The sequence below is a fragment of the Engystomops pustulosus genome, chromosome 8, assembly GCF_040894005.1.
Source record: "Engystomops pustulosus chromosome 8, aEngPut4.maternal, whole genome shotgun sequence".
Classification (NCBI taxonomy): domain Eukaryota; kingdom Metazoa; phylum Chordata; class Amphibia; order Anura; family Leptodactylidae; genus Engystomops; species Engystomops pustulosus.
This window is the reverse complement of record NC_092418.1, coordinates 123057020-123079963: the sequence shown is the minus strand read 5'-3', so window position 1 is coordinate 123079963 and position 22944 is coordinate 123057020. Positions and strand designations below refer to the sequence as shown.

The window sequence follows — 22944 nt, the reverse complement described above, 5'->3', positions numbered from 1 at the left end:
ATCCGGAGCTCTGTGATTCCATCATCCGGGGAGCGTCCTCAGAATCTGGAGCTCTGTGATTCCATCATCCGGGGAGTGTCCTCAGAATCCGGAGCTCTGTGATTCCAGCATCCGGGGAGTGTCCTCAGAATCCGGAGCTCTGTGATTCCATCATCCGGGGAGTGTCCTCAGATCCCGGAGCACTGTGATTCCATCATCCGGGGAGTGTCCTCAGAATCCGGAGCTCTGTGATTCCATCATCCGGGGAGTGTCCTCAGAATCCGGAGCTCTGTGATTCCATCATCCGGGGAGTGTCCTCAGATCCCGGAGCTCTGTGATTCCATCATCCGGGGAGTGTCCTCAGATCCCGGAGCACTGGGATTCCATCATCCGGGGAGTGTCCTCAGAATCCGGAGCTCTGTGATTCCATCATCCGGGGAGTGTCCTCAGAATCCGGAGCTCTGTGATTCCATCATCCGGGGAGTGTCCTCAGAATCCGGAGCTCTGTGATTCCATCATCCGGGGAGTGTCCTCAGAATCCGGAGCTCTGTGATTCCATCATCCGGGGAGTGTCCTCAGAATCCGGAGCTCTGTGATTCCATCATCCGGGGAGTGTCCTCAGAATCCGGAGCTCTGTGATTCCATCATCCGGGGAGTGTCCTCAGAATCCGGAGCTCTGTGATTCCATCATCCGGGGAGTGTCCTCAGAATCCGGAGCTCTGTGATTCCATCATCCGGGGAGTGTCCTCAGAATCTGGAGCTCTGTGATTCCATCATCCGGGGAGTGTCCTCAGAATCCGGAGCTCTGTGATTCCATCATCCGGGGAGTGTCCTCAGAATCCGGAGCTCTGTGATTCCATCATCCGGGGAGTGTCCTCAGAATCCGGAGCTCTGTGATTCCATCATCCGGGGAGTGTCCTCAGATCCCGGAGCACTGTGATTCCATCATCCGGGGAGTGTCCTCAGAATCCGGAGCTCTGTGATTCCATCATCCGGGGAGTGTCCTCAGAATCCGGAGCTCTGTGATTCCATCATCCGGGGAGTGTCCTCAGAATCTGGAGCTCTGTGATTCCAGCATCCGGGGAGTGTCCTCAGAATCCGGAGCTCTGTGATTCCATCATCCGGGGAGTGTCCTCAGAATCCGGAGCTCTGTGATTCCATCATCCGGGGAGTGTCCTCAGAATCCGGAGCTCTGTGATTCCAGCATCCGGGGAGTGTCCTCAGAATCCGGAGCTCTGTGATTCCATCATCCGGGGAGTGTCCTCAGAATCCGGAGCTCTGTGATTCCATCATCCGGGGAGTGTCCTCAGAATCCGGAGCTCTGTGATTCCATCATCCGGGGAGTGTCCTCAGAATCCGGAGCTCTGTGATTCCATCATCCGGGGAGTGTCCTCAGAATCCGGAGCTCTGTGATTCCATCATCCGGGGAGTGTCCTCAGAATCCGGAGCTCTGTGATTCCATCATCCGGGGAGTGTCCTCAGAATCCGGAGCTCTGTGATTCCATCATCCGGGGAGTGTCCTCAGAATCCGGAGCTCTGTGATTCCATCATCCGGGGAGTGTCCTCAGAATCCGGAGCTCTGTGATTCCATCATCCGGGGAGTGTCCTCAGAATCCGGAGCTCTGTGATTCCATCATGTTATTAGTTCTGTACAATATCCCGGCTATTCCCAGTGTGATAATCCATATACTAATGAGACGGTCACCCGGGGAGTGTCCTCAGAACCCGGAGCACTGGGATTCCAACCCAAATCCATTCCCTCTTCTCCCAGTGTCACCTCCCTGTCCTGCTGATCCTATGGACAGGGAAGGGTCCAGTAAATAGTGAACCCCCAGTGCAAAGGACATGACATGAGAGCAGCAGCCGCCTCTGTGTCTTTGTGCATGATATTGCCTGGAGAGGGTGCACCCCCTCCCCTTTAAGCTCGTGTAGGTAGGTACCCACTATATGGGTCGCCATAGATGGACTGTATCATCAGAGTCGCAGCGCAGGTCAGATGACATTGCCTGGAGAGGGTGCACGGCCCAGCCCCCCCCCCCCACTATAGGCTTGTGTAGGTAGGTACCCACTATATGGGTCACCATAGATGGACTGTATCATTAGAGTTCAGATGACGCCGGCAGATTGCATTGCCTGGTGCAGGTGCAGACAAGGTTTATAGTAACGTCAATGTCACCATTACTTATTATTAATAGAAACAATTACTGTCCCCACAATGTTTCTGCTGTTTGCACTGATGACACTGGAGCCACAATAAACCTTGGGCTTATTTGCATCATCTGATCTGTGACTCTCGGGGAGATACATTATATAGTAATGTTATGGTTCCAGAATACAGGCGGTCCCCTACTTAAGGACACCTGACTTACAGACAACCCCTAGTTACAGACGTAACTGTGACCTCTGGTGACCTCTCTGTAGTGTCTGTAATGAAGTTTTATGGATAATGCTTGATCCAATTACAGCAAAAAAAATTTAAACTCCAATTGATAATTGGGTGATAATTTTTTTTGCCTGAAGCTACAATTATAAGCTATACAGTCCCGACTTACATACAAATTCAACTTAAGAACAAACCTATGGAACCCATCTTGTATGTAACCCGGGGACTGGCTGTATAGACTCTGTATACAGCATATGTAGTAGATACATAAGTACATAGTATATAGATACATAAGTACATAGTATATAGATACATAGTATATAGATACATAAGTACATAGTATATAGATATATAAGTACATAGTATATAGATACATAGTATATAGATACATAAGTACATAGTATATAGATACATAAGTACATAGTATATAGATACATAAGTACATAGTATATAGATACATAAGTACATAGTATATAGATATATAAGTACATAGTATATAGATACATAGTATATAGATATATAAGTACATAGTATATAGATACATAAGTACATAGTATATAGATATATAAGTACATAGTATATAGATACATAGTATATAGATACATAAGTACATAGTATATAGATACATAAGTACATAGTATATAGATACATAAGTACATAGTATATAGATACATAAGTACATAGTATATAGATACATAAGTACATAGTATATAGATATATAAGTACATAGTATATAGATACATAGTATATAGATATATAAGTACATAGTATATAGATACATAGTATATAGATACATAAGTACATAGTATATAGATACATAAGTACATAGTATATAGATACATAAGTACATAGTATATAGATATATAAGTACATAGTATTTAGATACATAGTATATAGATACATAAGTACATAGTATATAGATACATAGTATATAGATACATAAGTACATAGTATATAGATATATAAGTACATAGTATATAGATATATAAGTACATAGTATATAGATATATAAGTACATAGTATATAGATACATAGTATATAGATACATAAGTACATAGTATATAGATACATAAGTACATAGTATATAGATACATAAGTACATAGTATATAGATACATAAGTACATAGTATATAGATATATAAGTACATAGTATATAGATACATAGTATATAGATATATAAGTACATAGTATATAGATACATAAGTACATAGTATATAGATATATAAGTACATAGTATATAGATACATAGTATATAGATATATAAGTACATAGTATATAGATACATAAGTACATAGTATATAGATATATAAGTACATAGTATATAGATATATAAGTACATAGTATATAGATACATAAGTACATAGTATATAGATACATAAGTACATAGTATATAGATACATAAGTACATAGTATATAGATACATAGTATATAGATATATAAGTACATAGTATATAGATACATAAGTACATAGTATATAGATACATAGTATATAGATACATAAGTACATAGTATATAGATATATAAGTACATAGTATATAGATACATAGTATATAGATATATAAGTACATAGTATATAGATACATAAGTACATAGTATATAGATACATAAGTACATAGTATATAGATACATAGTATATAGATACATAAGTACATAGTATATAGATACATAGTATATAGATATATAAGTACATAGTATATAGATACATAAGTACATAGTATATAGATACATAAGTACATAGTATATAGATACATAGTATATAGATACATAAGTACATAGTATATAGATACATAGTATATAGATATATAAGTACATAGTATATAGATACATAAGTACATAGTATATAGATACATAAGTACATAGTATATAGATACATAAGTACATAGTATATAGATACATAAGTACATAGTATATAGATACATAGTATATAGTATATAGATACATAGTATATAGATACATAAGTACATAGTATATAGATATATAAGTACATAGTATATAGATACATAGTATATAGATACATAAGTACATAGTATATAGATACATAAGTACATAGTATATAGATACATAAGTACATAGTATATAGATACATAAGTACATAGTATATAGATACATAGTATATAGTATATAGATACATAGTATATAGATACATAAGTACATAGTATATAGATATATAAGTACATAGTATATAGATACATAGTATATAGATACATAAGTACATAGTATATAGATACATAAGTACATAGTATATAGATACATAAGTACATAGTATATAGATATATAAGTACATAGTATATAGATACATAGTATATAGATACATAAGTACATAGTATATAGATACATAAGTACATAGTATATAGATACATAAGTACATAGTATATAGATACATAAGTACATAGTATATAGATATATAAGTACATAGTATATAGATACATAAGTACATAGTATATAGATACATAGTATATAGATACATAAGTACATAGTATATAGATATATAAGTACATAGTATATAGATACATAGTATATAGATACATAAGTACATAGTATATAGATACATAAGTACATAGTATATAGATACATAAGTACATAGTATATAGATACATAAGTACATAGTATATAGATATATAAGTACATAGTATATAGATACATAGTATATAGATACATAAGTACATAGTATATAGATACATAAGTACATAGTATATAGATACATAAGTACATAGTATATAGATATATAAGTACATAGTATATAGATACATAGTATATAGATATATAAGTACATAGTATATAGATACATAAGTACATAGTATATAGATATATAAGTACATAGTATATAGATACATAGTATATAGATATATAAGTACATAGTATATAGATATATAAGTACATAGTATATAGATACATAGTATATAGATATATAAGTACATAGTATACAGATATATAAGTACATAGTATATAGATACATAAGTACATAGTATATAGATATATAAGTACATAGTATATAGATACATAGTATATAGATATATAAGTACATAGTATATAGATATATAAGTACATAGTATATAGATACATAAGTACATAGTATATAGATATATAAGTACATAGTATATAGATACATAGTATATAGATACATAAGTACATAGTATATAGATACATAAGTACATAGTATATAGATACATAAGTACATAGTATATAGATACATAAGTACATAGTATATAGATACATAAGTACATAGTATATAGATACATAAGTACATAGTATATAGATACATAAGTACATAGTATATAGATACATAAGTACATAGTATATAGATACATAAGTACATAGTATATAGATACATAAGTACATAGTATATAGATACATAAGTACATAGTATATAGATACATAAGTACATAGTATATAGATATATAAGTACATAGTATATAGATACATAGTATATAGATACATAAGTACATAGTATATAGATACATAAGTACATAGTATATAGATACATAAGTACATAGTATATAGATACATAAGTACATAGTATATAGATACATAAGTACATAGTATATAGATATATAAGTACATAGTATATAGATACATAGTATATAGATACATAAGTACATAGTATATAGATACATAAGTACATAGTATATAGATACATAAGTACATAGTATATAGATATATAAGTACATAGTATATAGATACATAGTATATAGATATATAAGTACATAGTATATAGATACATAGTATATAGATATATAAGTACATAGTATATAGATACATAAGTACATAGTATATAGATATATAAGTACATAGTATATAGATACATAGTATATAGATATATAAGTACATAGTATATAGATATATAAGTACATAGTATATAGATACATAAGTACATAGTATATAGATACATAAGTACATAGTATATAGATACATAGTATATAGATACATAAGTACATAGTATATAGATACATAAGTACATAGTATATAGATATATAAGTACATAGTATATAGATACATAGTATATAGATATATAAGTACATAGTATATAGATACATAAGTACATAGTATATAGATATATAAGTACATAGTATATAGATACATAGTATATAGATATATAAGTACATAGTATATAGATATATAAGTACATAGTATATAGATACATAAGTACATAGTATATAGATACATAAGTACATAGTATATAGATACATAAGTACATAGTATATAGATACATAGTATATAGATACATAAGTACATAGTATATAGATACATAGTATATAGGTATATAAGTACATAGTATATATAGTGCAGTATAGATATATATATATACTCTGTCACACTATTTGTAGAGACACCTGATCACTAGTGTTGAAGAGGTTGAGGTTCCCTGGACCCGACCCCGAATCTCATTAGAAGTTTGAGGCCGGGTTCTGCTCATGCCCCAACACCTCCCGGCCGGTAACAGCCGTGATCAGTCCAGGCACCAATTGCAGGTTTTAACAATTTAAATGCTGATGGCAAAGTAGCTAGGGGCTTTCAATCGCGGCAGCCGTGTGCACCGGTATGAAGGGGCAACGCTGTGTTGGGGGGATCACCGACTCTACCCAAAATCCATGTTTGCGTGGGTTTCCTCTGGGTCCTCCGGTTTCCTCCCACACTCCAAAACATACTGGTTGGTGATTAGATTGTGAGCCCCATTGTGGACAGGGACAAGGTCTGTGCAGCGCTGCGGTATATGTGAGCGCTATATACATGGAATGGAATTATTATTATTATTGTTAAAATGCTGCAGAGATCACGGACAATCATTTTAATGACTTTGCTGGCAGCATTTAAACAGTTAATACCTGTGATCATTGTTATGGGTTCGGTACAAGGTCCCGAACAGATTTTTAAAGTTCGGGTTTAGCTGAGACAAAATTTTGATGGGTTCACTCATCTCTACTAATTACATTACCCCAACAATATGTTCCCTACAAAGGACACAGCCCTCGCTAATCATCACTGATAGATCCATGTACAGGATGAGCCGTGGTCACAGATCAGAGGTCAGACAGGGACCGCAATATTAACCCTCGCTGTTCATGCTCATATGTGATCGGGAGCCCCGGCGATATGAGGAGAAACATCTACAATCATCCAGTCATTCACTTGTGTCTCCCTCTAAGTGATGGATAATCCTTTTCCTTCTTTCTTTCTGTATTTGCAGATTTAAAGGCTGTTACATTGTGCAAGAGCAGGGGGAGGGGAGACTGTGTAGCAGCATGTGAATCTATAGCACGGAAAAGCTCTGATAACCCTTCTGGCTCATTAGCATAATTTTAAAAGTTGATTTTAGAAGAAAGGAGGCCATGGTTAACACATATAATAAGATTCCCACAGCCCCGGTGCCTGGATCTATGAGTAATGTCCCTGGTTTATCATGATGGATTTTCTTAAAGCATTTTTCCCTAAATTAACTTTCTGTCTCATATCACTGCTGAGAGAACTCTCGTTAGTGGTCTAAATCATCAAGGGAAATATGCTCAGGGTATGTAATGAGTTAATCTTTCACCTCCTCTCCCCGTTTCTATGCTGTACTTCAGATACACTGCTCACCACAGGAGAAAGAAGAACCAAAAAAGGCACAGAGAAAAGTTGTAGCTATCCTGATAGTGACAGATACAGGGGGGAGACGGCTGCCACCTGCGAGTTGTAGGTCACCAGGTATTTTTTATGTTTTATTGCAATTTTTATTTGGTTTATATACAAAACATTAAGTATTATATATAAATAAAGACATTTGAGCTTCTGGTGGAGAAGCATTTTTATTGCCATAGGTGGAAGAAGTGAGCAGAATATTATATGGGGCACTGCTTCCACAAACCCCGCCCCCTTCAAACCCCCCACATTGGGCTAATTTACAATGGGTCCGCGGAGTGCACTTTTGTCGGGTTTCCCCAATATTTCCGTTTTGCGCTGAATTGCCCCGGGATTTTGGTGTGCGCGATTGGATTTTGGCACATCGGCGCCGGCTTGCACACAACAGGAATCGGGGGGCGTGGCCATCAGACAACCCGACGGATTCGGACAAACCGCAGAATTTAAAAAAGGATTTATGTCGCAAGATCAGCACTCACATGCACCGGGAAGAAGAAGCAGGTGAACTCCGGCGGACCTCAGCGCAGCAGCGACACCTGCAGGAACTCAGGCGCACGATCTTAGTGAATTGCGCCAGACCCGAATCCACGTTGGACAACGCACCGCGGGGTCGCGACAGGACCGGGTAAGTAAATCTGCCCCATTATATCAATTGTATCTATTTTATTACAATATTCAGATACAATCTCTAGACTAAAGCTTCAGCTCAAAGTAAAGAAAACACCTAAACATTTCTGAAGGCTTCGATACACGACAGCGCGGAGTTAAACATTTTGAAGGTCCGGGATGAGACTGAGGAGCATCCTCCACCATTCACTGCAATGGAAAGTTCTTTTCGGGGGATGTTTTTTTTTCTGCTATAAATATGTAACATTTCCATTATTTGTAAACTTCCAAAAATGATCCTAATGAAGGAGCCCAGAAGAAAACACCCGTGTCGCTGGATTTTGGTTCTGAACGGTGAATGGTTAAAAAAAAGCAGCATAAATCAAGTCGTCTGCAGGGTCAAGGCTGCAGGAGGCCGCATGGAGACATCACACAGCCTCATAGGGGATGTACCAAGTGTTATCCTCTGTCCACAAGAGAAAATCCGATGCTGGGACCCCCAAAGATCTCGCTGCACAGTCCTCATGTGCTGGAGTGCACCCCTCACTAATGGATGGAGAGGCAGGGGGTGCGTGTGTCCCTCCATACAGTACTGTGCCAGTGTCAGAGGTGGAGCGGCAGGGGGTGCGTGTGTCCCTCCATACAGTACTGTGCCAGTGTCAGAGGTTGAGCGGCAGGGGGTGCGTGTGTCCCTCCATACAGTACTGTGCCAGTGTCAGAGGGGGAGCGGCAGGGGGTGCGTGTGTCCCTCCATACAGTACTGTGCCAGTGTCAGAGGTTGAGCAGCAGGGGATGCGTGTGTCCCTCCATACAATACTGTGCCAGTGTCAGAGTTTGAGCAGCAGGGGGTGCGTGTGTCCCTCCATACAGTACTGTGCCAGTGTCAGAGGTGGAGCGGCAGGGGGTGCGTGTGTCCCTCCACACAATACTGTGCCAGTGTCAGAGGTGGAGTGGCAGGGGGTGCGTGTGTCCCTCCATACAATACTGTGCCAGTGTCAGAGGTGGAGCGGCAGGGGGTGCGTGTGGCCCTCTGCTCCATACAGTACTGTGCCAGTGTCAGAGGTGGAGCGGCAGGGGGTGCGTGTGTCCCTCCATATAATACTGTGCCAGTGTCAGAGGTGGAGCGGCAGGGGGTGCGTGTGGCCCTCTGCTCCATACAATACTGTGGCAGTGTAAGAGCTGGAGTGGCAGGGGGTGCGTGTGTCCCTCCATACAATACTGTGCCAGTGTCAGAGGTGGAGCGGCAGGGGGTGGGTGTGTCCCTCTGCTCCATACAGTACTGTGCCAGTGTCAGAGGTGGAGCGGCAGGGGGTGCGTGTGTCCCTCCATACAATACTGTGCCAGTGTCAGAGGTGGAGCGGCAGGGGGTGCGTGTGTCCCTCTGCTCCATACAGTACTGTGCCAGTGTCAGAGGTGGAGCGGCAGGGGATGCGTGTGTCGCTCCATGCAATACTGTGCCAGTGTCAGAGGTTGAGCAGCAGGGGATGCGTGTGTCGCTCCATACAATACTGTGCCAGTGTCAGAGGTGGAGCGGCAGGGGGTGCGTGTGTCCCTCCATATAGTACTGTGCCAGTGTCAGAGGTGGAGCGGCAGGGGGTGCGTGTGTCCCTCCATACAGTACTGTGCCAGTGTCAGAGGTGGAGCGGCAGGGGGTGCGTGTGTCCCTCCATACAGTACTGTGCCAGTGTCAGAGGTGGAGCGGCAGGGGGTGCGTGTGTCCCTCCATACAGTACTGTGCCAATGTCAGAGGGGGAGCAGCGCGAAGCATCTCCAACACTCTAATAGACAGTGAATGGGGGTCTCGGAGCGAGCCGAGTGCTGTCCAGAAGCTGGACCCCTCCTGTGGATGGAATATAACAATAATACCTCTGAATTAAAGGGATTGTCCACTTTAAGCACATTCTACCAAATAATTGATATTGTTTGTGTAATAAAAACTTATACAATTTTCTAATATACTTTCTATAGCAATTCTTAAGGGTTTTTTCTAGATCTCTGCTTGCTGTCATGCAACGGAAACTTCACTCTTTAGTTCCTGTAAATAAGCACCGGTCCATGGTCATGTGATGTCACACAGGTGCAGAGCTTGTTATATATCCCTGGTCATGTGATGTCACACAGGTGCAGAGCTTGTTATATATCCCTGGTCATGTGATGTCACACAGGTGCAGAGCTTGTTATATATCCCTGGTCATGTGATGTCACACAGGTGCAGAGCTTGTTATATATCCCTGGTCATGTGATGTCACACAGGTGCAGAGCTTGTTATATATCCCTGGTCACGTGATGTCACACAGGTGCACGGCTCGTTATATATCCCTGGTCACGTGATGTCACACAGGTGCACGGCTCGTTATATCCCTGGTCATGTGATGTCACACAGGTGCACGGCTCGTTATAGTACTCAGTGTAATCACAGCCATGTGATACTAACAAGCCCTGCACCTGTGTGACATCATGTGACCATTAGCCTGTGTTTATCTATAGGAAGTAAAGAATTAAGAGTAGAGATGAGCGAGCACTAAAATGCTCGAGTACTCGTTATTCGAGACGAACTTTTCCCGATGCTCGAGTGCTCGTCTCGAATAACGAACCCCATTGAAGTCAATGGGAGACTCGAGCATTTTTCAAGGGGACCAAGGCTCTGCACAGGGAAGCTTGGCCAAACACCTGGGAACCTCAGAAAAGGATGGAAACACCACGGAAATGGACAGGAAACAGCAGGGGCAGCATGCATGGATGCCTCTGAGGCTGCTTAATCGCACCATTATGCCAAAATTATGGGCAACAGCATGGCCATGACAGAGTGACAGAATGAAGCTAGATAGCATCTAAAACATCTAATAATTGACCCTGACACTATAGGGGACGGCATGCAGAGGCAGCGGCAGCAGGCTAGAGAGTGGCATGGCGACATACTCTAAATGGACTCAGGCTTCAAACCAATGGGTGGCAGAGAGGAACCAAAGGAGGTGAGCAAGAAGCGCTCAAATAATATCGCTACATGATAAAAGTTTCCCAGTATATTTTGTGGATTACACAGCAGGGTGGCGACAAAGTTAACATGGAAGCCATGAAAACAACCCCAAATTCTGCCTGACACAGCTCGTTTGATAAGGGGACCATGTATGGAGGCAGCTATATGGACTACTTTTGGAGGCAGCTATGGCGATGACGTGTGGAGGTAGCAATGGAGACAACGTGTGGAGGCTGCTATGGAGACAATTTAATTTGGATAGTGCCTGTATGTGGCAGTCCAAAAAAGTTTTCAAACCAGAGGAGCAGGTAGCTGGTCCTCCAGAAAAATTACATAGATTGAGTGCCTGTATGTGGCAGACCAAAAAAGTTTTCAAACCAGAGGAGCAGGTAGGTGTCCCTCCAGAAAAATTACATAGATTGAGTGCCTGTATGTGGCACTCCCAAAAATTGTTTAAAACAGAGGACAGGGTAGTTGGCCCTCCAGAAAATTAAATGCATAAAGTACTATAGCTAGAGCCAGTGGGCCCTGTCAAAAAATAGCCAGTTTCCTCTGCTTTAGTGTACAAAGAGGAGGAGAAGGAGGAAAATGAGGAGGAGGAGGAGTGGATAAATTATTCAGGTTGAGCTTCCTTCACCTGGTGGAGATTGGAAATTAGGAGAAATCCAGGCTTTTTTCATCTTAATAAGTGTCAGCCTGTCAGCGCTGTCAGTCGACAGGCGTGTACGCTTATCGGTGATGATGCCACCAGCTGCACTGAAAACCCGCTCGGACAAGACGCTAGCGGCAGGGCAGGCAAGAACCTCCAAGGCGTACAGCGCCAGTTCGTGCCACATGTCCAGCTTTGAAACCCAGTAGTTGTAGGGAGCTGTGTGATCATTTAGGACGATGGTATGGTCAGCTACGTACTCCCTCACCATCTTTCTGTAAAGATCAGCCCTACTCTGCCGAGACTGGGGACAGGTGACAGTGTCTTGCTGGGGTGACATAAAGCTGGCAAAAGCCTTGTAAAGCGTACCCTTGCCAGTGCTGGACAAGCTGCCTGCTCGCCTACTCTCCCTCGCTACTTGTCCCGCAGAACTACGCCCTCTGCCGCTAGCGCTGTCAGAAGGGAAATACTGTTTCAGCTTGTGCACCAGGGCCTGCTGGTATTCATGCATTCTCACACTCCTTTCCTCTGCAGGGATGAGAGTGGAAAGATTTTGCTTGTACCGTGGGTCCAGGAGAGTGAACACCCAGTAATCGGTGCTGGAATAAATTCTTTGAACGCGAGGGTCACGGGATAGGCAGCCTAGCATGAAATCTGCCATATGCGCCAGAGTACCAACGCGTAAGAATTCACTCCCCTCACTGGCCTGACTGTCCATTTCCTCCTCCTCCAACTCCTCCAACTCCTCTTCTTCTGCCCATACACGCTGAACAGTGAAGGACTCAACAATGGTCCCCTCTTGTGTCTCGCCAACATTCTCCTCCTCTTCCTCCTCATCCTCCTCCACCTCCACCTCCTCCGATATGCGCTGAGAAACAGACCTCAGGGTGCTTTGGCTATCAACAAGGGAATCTTCTTCCCCCGTCTCTTGTGACGAGTGCAAAGCTTCCGACTTCATGCTGATCAGAGAGTTTTTCAACAGGCCAAGCAGCGGGATGGTGAGGCTGATGATGGCGGCATCGCCACTGACCATCTGTGTTGACTCCTCAAAGTTACTCAGCACCTGACAGATATCAGACATCCACGTCCACTCCTCATTGTAGACTTGAGGAAGCTGACTGACCTGACTACCAGTTCTGGTGGAAGTTGACATCTGGCAGTCTACAATCGCTCTGCGCTGCTGGTAAACTCTGGATAACATGGTCAGTGTTGAATTCCACCTCGTGGGCACGTCGCACAACAGTCGGTGAGCGGGCAGTTGGAGGCGGCGCTGCGCTGCCCTGAGAGTGGCAGCATCTGTGCTGGACTTCCTGAAATGCGCACAGATGCGGCGCACCTTCGTGAGCAAATCTGACAGATTGGGGTATGTCTTGAGGAAACGCTGAACTATCAGATTTAACACATGGGCCAGGCATGGCACATGTGTCAGTCTGCCGAGTTGCAGAGCCGCCACCAGGTTACGGCCGTTGTCACACACAACCATGCCTGGCTTCAGGTTCAGCGGTGCCAGCCACAGATCAGTCTGCGCCGTGATGCCCTGTAATAACTCTTGGGCGGTGTGCCTTTTATCGCCTAGGCTCAGCAGTTTGAGCACCGCCTGCTGTCGCTTAGCGATGGCACTGCTGCTGTGCCTAGAGCTACCGACTGATGGCGCCGTGCCCACGGATGGTAGTTCGGAGGAGGAGGTGGAGGAGGGGTGGGAGGAGGAGGAGGCATAGTAGGCCTTTGAGACCTGGACCGAGGTAGGCCCCGCAATCCTCGGCGTCGGCAGTATATGAGCAGCCCCAGGGTCAGACTCGGTCCCAGCCTCCACCAAGTTAACCCAATGTGCCGTCAGCGATATATAGTGGCCCTGCCCGGCAGCACTCGTCCACGTGTCCGTGGTCAGGTGGACCTTGTCAGAAACGGCGTTGGTCAGGGCACGGATGATGTTGTCTGACACGTGCTGGTGCAGGGCTGGGACAGCACATCGGGAAAAGTAGTGGCGGCTGGGGACCGAATACCGAGGGGCGGCCGCCACCATGAGGTTTCGAAAGGCCTCGGTCTCTACCAGCCTATAGGGCAGCATCTCCAGGCTAAGCAACTTGGAGATGTGGACGTTGAGGGCTTGGGCGTGTGGGTGGGTTGCGCTATACCTCCTTTTGCGCTCCAGCGTCTGGGGTATGGAGAGCTGAACGCTGGTGGATGCTGTGGAGGATCGTGGAGGCGAAGATGGGGTTTTCGCACGGGAGGTGTTTGGGCCGGGGTCCTGGGCAGGGGGCTGACTAGCAGATGACACAGGGGAAGGAGCAATGGTGTGCCCGGCTGGAGGTGAACGGGCTTGGTGCCACTGAGTGGGGTGCTTAGCATTCATATGCCTGTGCATACTGGTGGTGGTTAAGCTAGTAGTGGTGGAACCCCTGCTGATCCTGGTTTGGCACAGGTTGCACACCACAGTCCGTCGGTCATCCGGTGTTTCTTTAAAGAACCTCCAGACTTCTGAAAATCTAGCCCTCGCCGCAGGAGCCCTCGCCACGGGAGCTTGACTACGGGCAACATTTGGCGCTGATGCACCAGCTCTGGCCCTGCCTCTCCGTCTGGCCCCACCACTGCCTCTTCCAACCTGTTCTGGTCGAGGACTCTCCTCCGTCTCAGAAGCACTGTGTTCACCCGGCCTCTCAACCCAGCTTGGGTCTGTCACCTCATCATCCTCCGATCCCTCAGTCTGCTCCCCCCTCGGACTTCCTGCCCTGACAACAACTTCCCCACTGTCTGACAACCGTGTCTCCTCATCGTCGGACACCTCTTTACACACTTCCACTACGTCAAGAAGGTCATCATCACCCACAGACTGCGACTGGTGGAAAACCTGGGCATCGGAAAATTGCTCAGCAGCAACCGGACAAGTGGTTTGTGACTGTGGGAAGGGTCCAGGAAACAGTTCCTCAGAGTATGCCGGTTCAAATGCCACATTTTGGTGGGAGGGGGCAGACTGGGGGGGAGGAGGCTGAGGTGCAGAAGCTGGAGGAGTGGGGATTTCGGTGACATGGGTGGACTGCGTGAAAGACTGACTGGTGGACAAATTGCTCGAAGCATTGTCAGCAATCCACGACATCACCTGTTCGCACTGTTCTGGCCTCAACAGTGCTCTACCACGAGTCCCAGTAACTTCAGACATGAACCTAGACGTGTAGCTCTGCGGCGTTCCCCTGCTCCCTCATCAGCAGGTGGTGTCTCACCCCACCCAGGACCACCCAGGACCACGGCCTCTGACCCCTGCAGTAGTTGGACGCCCACGTCCCCGCCCTCGTCCTCTACCCCTAGCCCTCGGGTTAAACATTTTCCAAATTAAAGTGTAAACTTGAAAAAAAAAATTTTTGTGTTTATTTTTTTTTTAACAAAACGATGCTATCCTATTGCTATGGCTAGTTTCTAACCTACACTGACAGCACACAACTGGATTTTGTGCTTTGCAAGAAGAGTTTGAGCTATAAAATTAAATAAAGGTAAAAAAAAAAAAAAATCAGCAGACTGCCTAATTCTACTCAAACCCCTAATAAATTTTCCCACTTTGGTGTTTGAGGTGGATATGTGCGTCACTAAGCGCTAAACACAACGGTCGCAAGTCCCCCTGCTAATTCCTCACAATATGGTACTAGCTGCACTACTAGTGCCAGCAAGCCCAGCCACAAGCAAACAAAAAAAAAAAAAAGTATAACGTTATTGTAGCCCTAAGAAGGGCTGTTGGGTTCTTGGAGAATCACTCCTGCCTAACAGTAAGCTAATAGAACACCCTAACGCTTTCCCTGACCAGCAGCAGCTCTCTCCCTAGCGGCATCCAGACACAGAATGATCCGAGCAGCGCGGGCAGCGGCTAGTCTATCCCAGGGTCACCTGATCTGGCCAGCCAACCACTGCTATCCACGTGTAAGGGTACCACGTCATGCTGGGTGGAGTGCAGAGTCTCCTGGCTTGTGATTGGCTCTGTTTCTGGCCGCCAAAAAGCAAAACGGCGGGAGCTGCCATTTTCTCGAGCGGGCGAAGTATTCGTCCGAGCAACGAGCAGTTTCGAGTACGCTAATGCTCCAACCAGCATCAAGCTCGGACGAGTATGTTCGCTCATCTCTAGTGAAGAGAACTGTAAAGAATTGATACATAAAGTAAATTGGAAATTTGTATAACTTTTCTTTACACAAACCATATCAATTATTTGCTGTAATGTGCTTAAAGTGGACGACCCCTTTAAGGTACAACTAAGAGTAACTGTATTCCACTGACTTAAGGTTTCTGGGATGATGATTCTTTAAAGAAAATCGATCAACAAAATTGATCATGATAAGCACTTACCAATAGATCCAGGCACCGGGACTGTGGGATCTTCTTATATTTGTTATCCATGGTCTCCTTCCTTCTAACAGCAACTTTCATAATTATGTTAATTAGCCAGAAGGCTCTTGAGGTTGTTACCAGAGCCCCTTAGTGTTGTAGCTTCACAGACTGTTACACTTTCTCAACCTCCCCTCTACTAGCACTTCTCCCCTTCCTCTGGCTGCTGTAATCTCAAACAGTGGGAGGGGGAAGAGCTTCTGCACAGTGTAACAGCTACAGAATGGGGGGCTCTGGTAAAGCCCCAGAGCCCTACTGCCTCATTAGCATAATGATAAAAGTTGATTTTAGAAGGAAGGAGCCCGTGGATGACAAATATAAAATTATCAGGATGGATTTTCATGGTGGATTTCCTCATCGCACTGTCCTCTTTTGTTCCTCCTGGAAATCTATCTGTACATCGCTTACCAATTCCTGTATCGCAGGGTTATGTATGACGGATCAGCGCTGTCTGGACCGGAACTGCAGGTCCTGGTTATCAGTAAACTCAAAGATTTCCAGGAGGAACAACAGAGAAACTGCACAATGTGGAAAGTGCTGCAGAATATGATGTTCTATAAATAAAGATTAATTGTGAGAATTAAAGGACCAGCAGGAATGGGGGGGGGTGGAAATGAAGGACCAGCAGGAATGGGGGGGGGGGGGGTGGAAATGAAGGACCAGCAGGAATGGGGAGGGGCTGGAAATGAAGGACCAGCAGGAATGGGGGGGGGGTGGAAATGAAGGACCAGCAGGAATGGGGGGGGGTGGAAATGAAGGACCAGCAGGAATGGGGGGGGGGGTGGAAATGAAGGACCAGCAGGAATGGGGAGGGGCTGGAAATGAAGGACCAGCAGGAATGGGGGGGGTGGAAATGAAGGACCAGCAGGAATGGGGGGGGGGGGGGTGGAAATGAAGGACCAGCAGGAATGGGGAGGGGCTGGAAATGAAGGACCAGCAGGAATGGGGGGGGGGTGGAAATGAAGGACCAGCAGGAATGGGGGGGGGTGGAAATGAAGGACCAGCAGGAATGGGGGGGGGTGGGAAATGAAGGACCAGCAGGAATGGGGAGGGGCTGGAAATGAAGGACCAGCAGGAATGGGGGGGGGTGGAAATGAAGGACCAGCAGGAATGGGGGGGGGTGGAAATGAAGGACCAGCAGGAATGGGGGGGGGTGGAAATGAAGGACCAGCAGGAATGGGGGGGGGTGGAAATGAAGGACCAGCAGGAATGGGGGGGGGGGTGGAAATGAAGGACCAGCAGGAATGGGGGGGGGCTGGAAATGAAGGACCAGCAGGAATGGGGGGGGGCTGGAAATGAAGGACCAGCAGGAATGGGGGGGGGGCTGGAAATGAAGGACCAGCAGGAATGGGGGGGGGCTGGAAATGAAGGACCAGCAGGAATGGGGGGGTGGAAATGAAGGACCAGCAGGAATGGGGGGGGGTGGAAATGAAGGACCAGCAGGAATGGGGGGGGCTGGAAATGAAGGACCAGCAGGAATGGGGGGGGGTGGTGGAAATGAAGGACCAGCAGGAATGGGGGGGGCTGGAAATGAAGGACCAGCAGGAATGGGGGGGGGTGGAAATGAAGGACCAGCAGGAATGGGGGGGGGGTGGAAATGAAGGACCAGCAGGAATGGGGGGGGGGCTGGAAATGAAGGACCAGCAGGAATGGGGGGGGGTGGAAATGAAGGACCAGCAGGAATGGGGGGGGGGTGGAAATGAAGGACCAGCCTCCCATTCCTAGGTCAGCGTGCTCTGGGTGCCCAGCCAATGTATCAGATAGCAGAGCACCAGGCGGAGCGGAGGTGGAGCGCTGGGTATTTCCAGGACTTGAGATTGATGATCTATCCACTGGATAAGTCATGAGAAGGAGATATTGGGGGGGGGTCTGTCATCTGGGACCCCCCCCCCAGCTATCAGCTGCTTTCAGATTAACTATACAATGTATGGAGCCACAGGGCAGCAATCAGATCCCACTGAGCCTAAGCCTCTCTATATAAACTCCACAGGTCGTGACCTTTTACACTTGATGGTTTGATAAAGCATTTTGCTTGGGTGAAACTATTAACCATTTCAACCATCAATTTTTATACACTTATAAAAAAAAATTCATTTATTGCAAAATTGCATGAGGGTTCATGTGTTTCTGAGCGGCTGCGTGGTATTTTGGTGGGTGCCAGGTTTCTACTTTCCCAAAAATTTCTGAATATGTTTCTTTTTTTTTTTTATCATTTGTAACCTAAATGCTAAAATCCTCCTCGTTACACAAAATATCCGAAACCCCGTGGCAGTGAAAGGGTCTATGTTATAACGCGTTACCACTAATGACATCCGTATCTGCGCCGCTCATTGCGTTTTTGGGAGGCGTTTGATGTAGAACTTTCATTGTATCCACTTTGTATCGGCTCCTATCTGTTCCATTGCCTTTACGTAATCACATGTCCATGGACGGCGTCTCCTTGCTCGGATATTTCTGACCTTTTTTTAGCTCTCGCCCATAAGAAGATTACACGAGGGCTCAGAGTTCACCCGCAGCAGCAGATTTAATCATGACGAGCTAAAGCCTCCGACACAACGTTCATACGACGGGAAATATCCCCCAGGGACAACACTGACCCAGAGGTTTCCTCAAACATCCCCAAAATACGGGACTGACCCGTGCAGATGCCTCCAGCACCCAAGAGACCGACCCCCCGCCCCCTTAAGTAGGCGCCCACTGGGCTTAATGCTGATGGAGTGTGTAATGCCAGCCGGATGGCGCCAGTCCGCAGCAGCACAAAGCAATCTGTTACCTGCGGTTATATAAAGGAGGATACACGGGAGTATATATATATACACATTCCATGCTTACCTTGTCCTAATGTTTCTATTTAGCCAATACTTAAAGGGATATTCCGAGGATCACAACTTATCACCTATCCGCAGTCTGATTGGCAGATTAATGCACATTTAGATTCACCATTCAGGACTCTAGGGAAGCTGGATGAAAGCACCTGTAATAGCTACACTGTGAGCCATAATAACTGTCACCCAGCTTTGCCAGAAAATGGTGAATCTTAAAGGGGTATTTCTAGTAAACCCACTTAACTATCCAGCTGCCATTCAACTCCATGAACACCGGGCATGACCCAGTTGTCTCATAGCCTTGTACAGAGCTGCAGACCCCTCTGCGTCCAAACAGGTGACCCCAATACTGAGATCAATGGGGGGTCTGGTGTAGATAAGGAATAACTTGTCATTTTAGTATTTCCTTTATTAGTTATATCTGTTTCCTGCACAGCTGGGGACTATGAGCATACCCAGCTTTTCTGAGGCTCTGACTGGCAAAATCAATTAGGCACTAAACACACTATTGTATTTTTGCTAACTAGATCAAATTGCCATTCAGGAGTGTAGGAAAGTTGAATGGTCACAGGTTCTTGTACTGTAACACGTAATAATATTTTAGGACACATTGAATATATTAATAACTGAGTATAAGGAAAGTATAAGGTGATCCCAATATGGTGCACTCCTATACAGAGCATGTGTGTGTATGATGTGTCTATATGATGTGTGGAAATACACAGATACTTTATATTCTGTATCGGTGAATAGTTTTGTATATTATTTATGTGATACATTTACTGCAGCAACAACTATATACATCCCATAAATGCATGAAATATTCACTACATCCAGATATTACACATGTGCACAGACTCATGGATGGTCTGGATATGGATATAATATCCATGTATCATAGAAGAACATTTACTGTATTCACCTACATAATAATATGTACATCTAGTGGATACATATATACTGGACTGTAGTCTATCAGTGTGCAGTACATGTATATATCATGTAACATGTGAATGTATACAATGTAATATCCAATACACAACATGTACACAAGGAGAACATAAATATATAGGTGTAATCCTCCATAGCACATTATATATATATATATATATAATCCAGGCAAAGCTTTATATAGAGAGTAGTGAATGTATGGAATGTGTCTCCTGGACAGTAAATGTATATATATAGTGTATCCTGTATGTACATGGATATTTTGTTTCATCTTCTACTGTAATAATATACTATATATTGTTATACTACCATATATTATATAGTGTAAAGTGCACAAGTAATTTATTCTTTTGCACCTGTATATAAGGTGTATCCCTGTATAACACAGGCTTCTATGGTATATCACTGTATACATGTGTGTGATGTGCACTTCTTCAGTAAATATAGTGTATTCCCCTATATAATGTGCACAGTACATGTGTATGTATAGAACAGATCATGTAGAATAGAATAAAATGTCTTGTTCCCAAGTTAACATATGAATAGATATTTACTCACAGAGCGTATGTCACGTGTATTTCTATATGTACATGTCCCTTAGCAGGACATGCATGTATAAGGTCTCCCTTTATATAAGGTGTATCTCTGTACAACACATGGGAATATACAGTGTGCGGCTTTATCATACCTGCATATCTAATGCGTCCTTATAATGCGTATATAGCAGATATATTATATACATCACAGGTATATAATGTTCTTATATGTATAATTCATGTATTATATATATACACTGTATAATAAATGTCTAAAATATAAATGTATTTACAATGCATCTAATATAGGGCTGTATGTATAGCTTGTGTATATATATTTGTACATATATAGCTCATCCAAGTTCAGTATATGTATATACTGTATCCCTGTTTAGTACATGTATACATTCTGAATCTCTTTACATTACATCTAAATATAGTACTGTATGTATAGTTTGTGTGTGTATACAGCGTATCCCAGTGCAGTATGTACAGTGTATATAAATATTTTTTTTACAGTGCAGTACATGTATGTATAGTCTATGAATATAATGTATATATAGTGCATGTATAGTCTGTATACTATGTATACAGTGTATATAATGGTGTGTATATAGTGTAGGTAAACTCTGTGTCTGTATATATAATGTATATAGTGTATGTATAGTCTGTGTATATCATGTATATATAGTGCAGTATATGTAAGTCTGTGTATACAGTGTATATAATAGTGTGTATATAGTCTGTGTCTGTGTATATATAGTGTATGTGTAGTTGGGGATATAATGTATATATAGTGCATGTGTAGTTGGGTATATCGTCTGTGTCTGCATATAGTGTATATAATAGTGTGTATATAGTGTATGTATAGTCTATGTATAGAATGTATATATAGTGCAGTATATGTATAGTCTGAGTATATAGTGTAGGTATACTCTGCATCTGTATATATAATGTATAAATAGTGTATGTGTAGTTGGGTATATAATGTATATAGTGTAGGTATACTCTGTACATGTATATAGTCTGTATCTGCATACAGTGTATATAATAGTGTATATAGTGTAGGTATACTCTGTATATGTATATACTCTGTGTCTGTATACAGTGTCTGTGAAGCGTGTGTCGGGTCGGTACCTGTGCACAGGCTGGTGGCCCCCAGCAGCAGGAGCAGGAGCCGGGCAGTGGCCCGGGGGGAGAGCCCGGAGCTCCGCATTCTGCACGCTCATCTGCAGGCGGCTGCCTCCCGGCCCGGGGCGGATGCGGTGTCCGAGCAGAGGGACAGGACACGGGGGAAGCGGCTCTGCAGCTCCCGGCAACTCTCCGACAGGAGAACCTCAGCCAGCAGCTCCGCCTCCTCCCGGGGCTGTCACCTGCACCCCCGGCTGTCACCCAGAGAGAGAGAGAGAGAGAGGAGCAGAGAGAGAGAGACAGAGAGAGAGGGAGAGGGAGAGAGAGAGGGAGAGAGAGAGAGAGAGAGAGAGGGAAAGACAGGGAGAGAGAGACGGAGAGACAGAGAGGGAGAGAGAGAGGGAGAGAGCAAGAAAGAGAGAGAGAGAGACAGAGAGAGGGAAAGACAGGGAGAGAGAGAGAGGGAGAGAGCAAGAAAGAGAGAGGGAAAGACAGGGAGAGACAGAGAGAGACAGAGAGAGAGGGAAAGACAGGGAGAGAGAGACGGAGAGACAGAAAGAGAGACTGCTCCTACTACAGAGAGAGAGAGGGGGAAAGACAGAGAGAGAGGGAGAGAGAGAGAGGGAGAGACAGAGAGAGCAAGAAAGAGAGAGGGAGAGAGACAGAGAGGGAGAGAGGGAAAGACAGAGAGAGGGAGAGAGACAGAGAGAGAGGGAGAGAGAGACAGAGAGAGAGAGAGGGAGAGAGCAAGAAAGAGAGAGGGAGAGAGAGAGAGACAGAGAGAGAGGGAAAGACAGAGAGAGAGAGGGAAAGACAGAGAGAGAGAGGGAGAGATAGAGAGAGCAAGAAAGAGAGAGAGAGAGACAGATAGAGAGGGAAAGACAGAGAGAGGGAGAGAGCAAGAAAGAGAGAGAGAGACAGAGAGA

At 43.9% G+C, this 22944-nt stretch overlaps 1 protein-coding gene across 2 annotated transcripts in view; it reads right to left on the bottom strand.

Annotated features, from left to right (window-relative positions):
- Positions 1 to 22270, bottom strand: part of ACVR1C (activin A receptor type 1C) — a 96746-nt gene extending 74476 nt beyond the window's left edge. For both annotated transcript variants that reach the window (XM_072122464.1, XM_072122465.1), the window contains exon 1: positions 22025 to 22270. In XM_072122464.1, the coding sequence (XP_071978565.1) occupies positions 22025 to 22103 (79 nt within the window). In that variant the 5' untranslated portion in view covers positions 22104 to 22270. The remainder of the gene's footprint in view (positions 1 to 22024) is intronic.
- Positions 22271 to 22944: the final 674 nt, after the last annotated feature.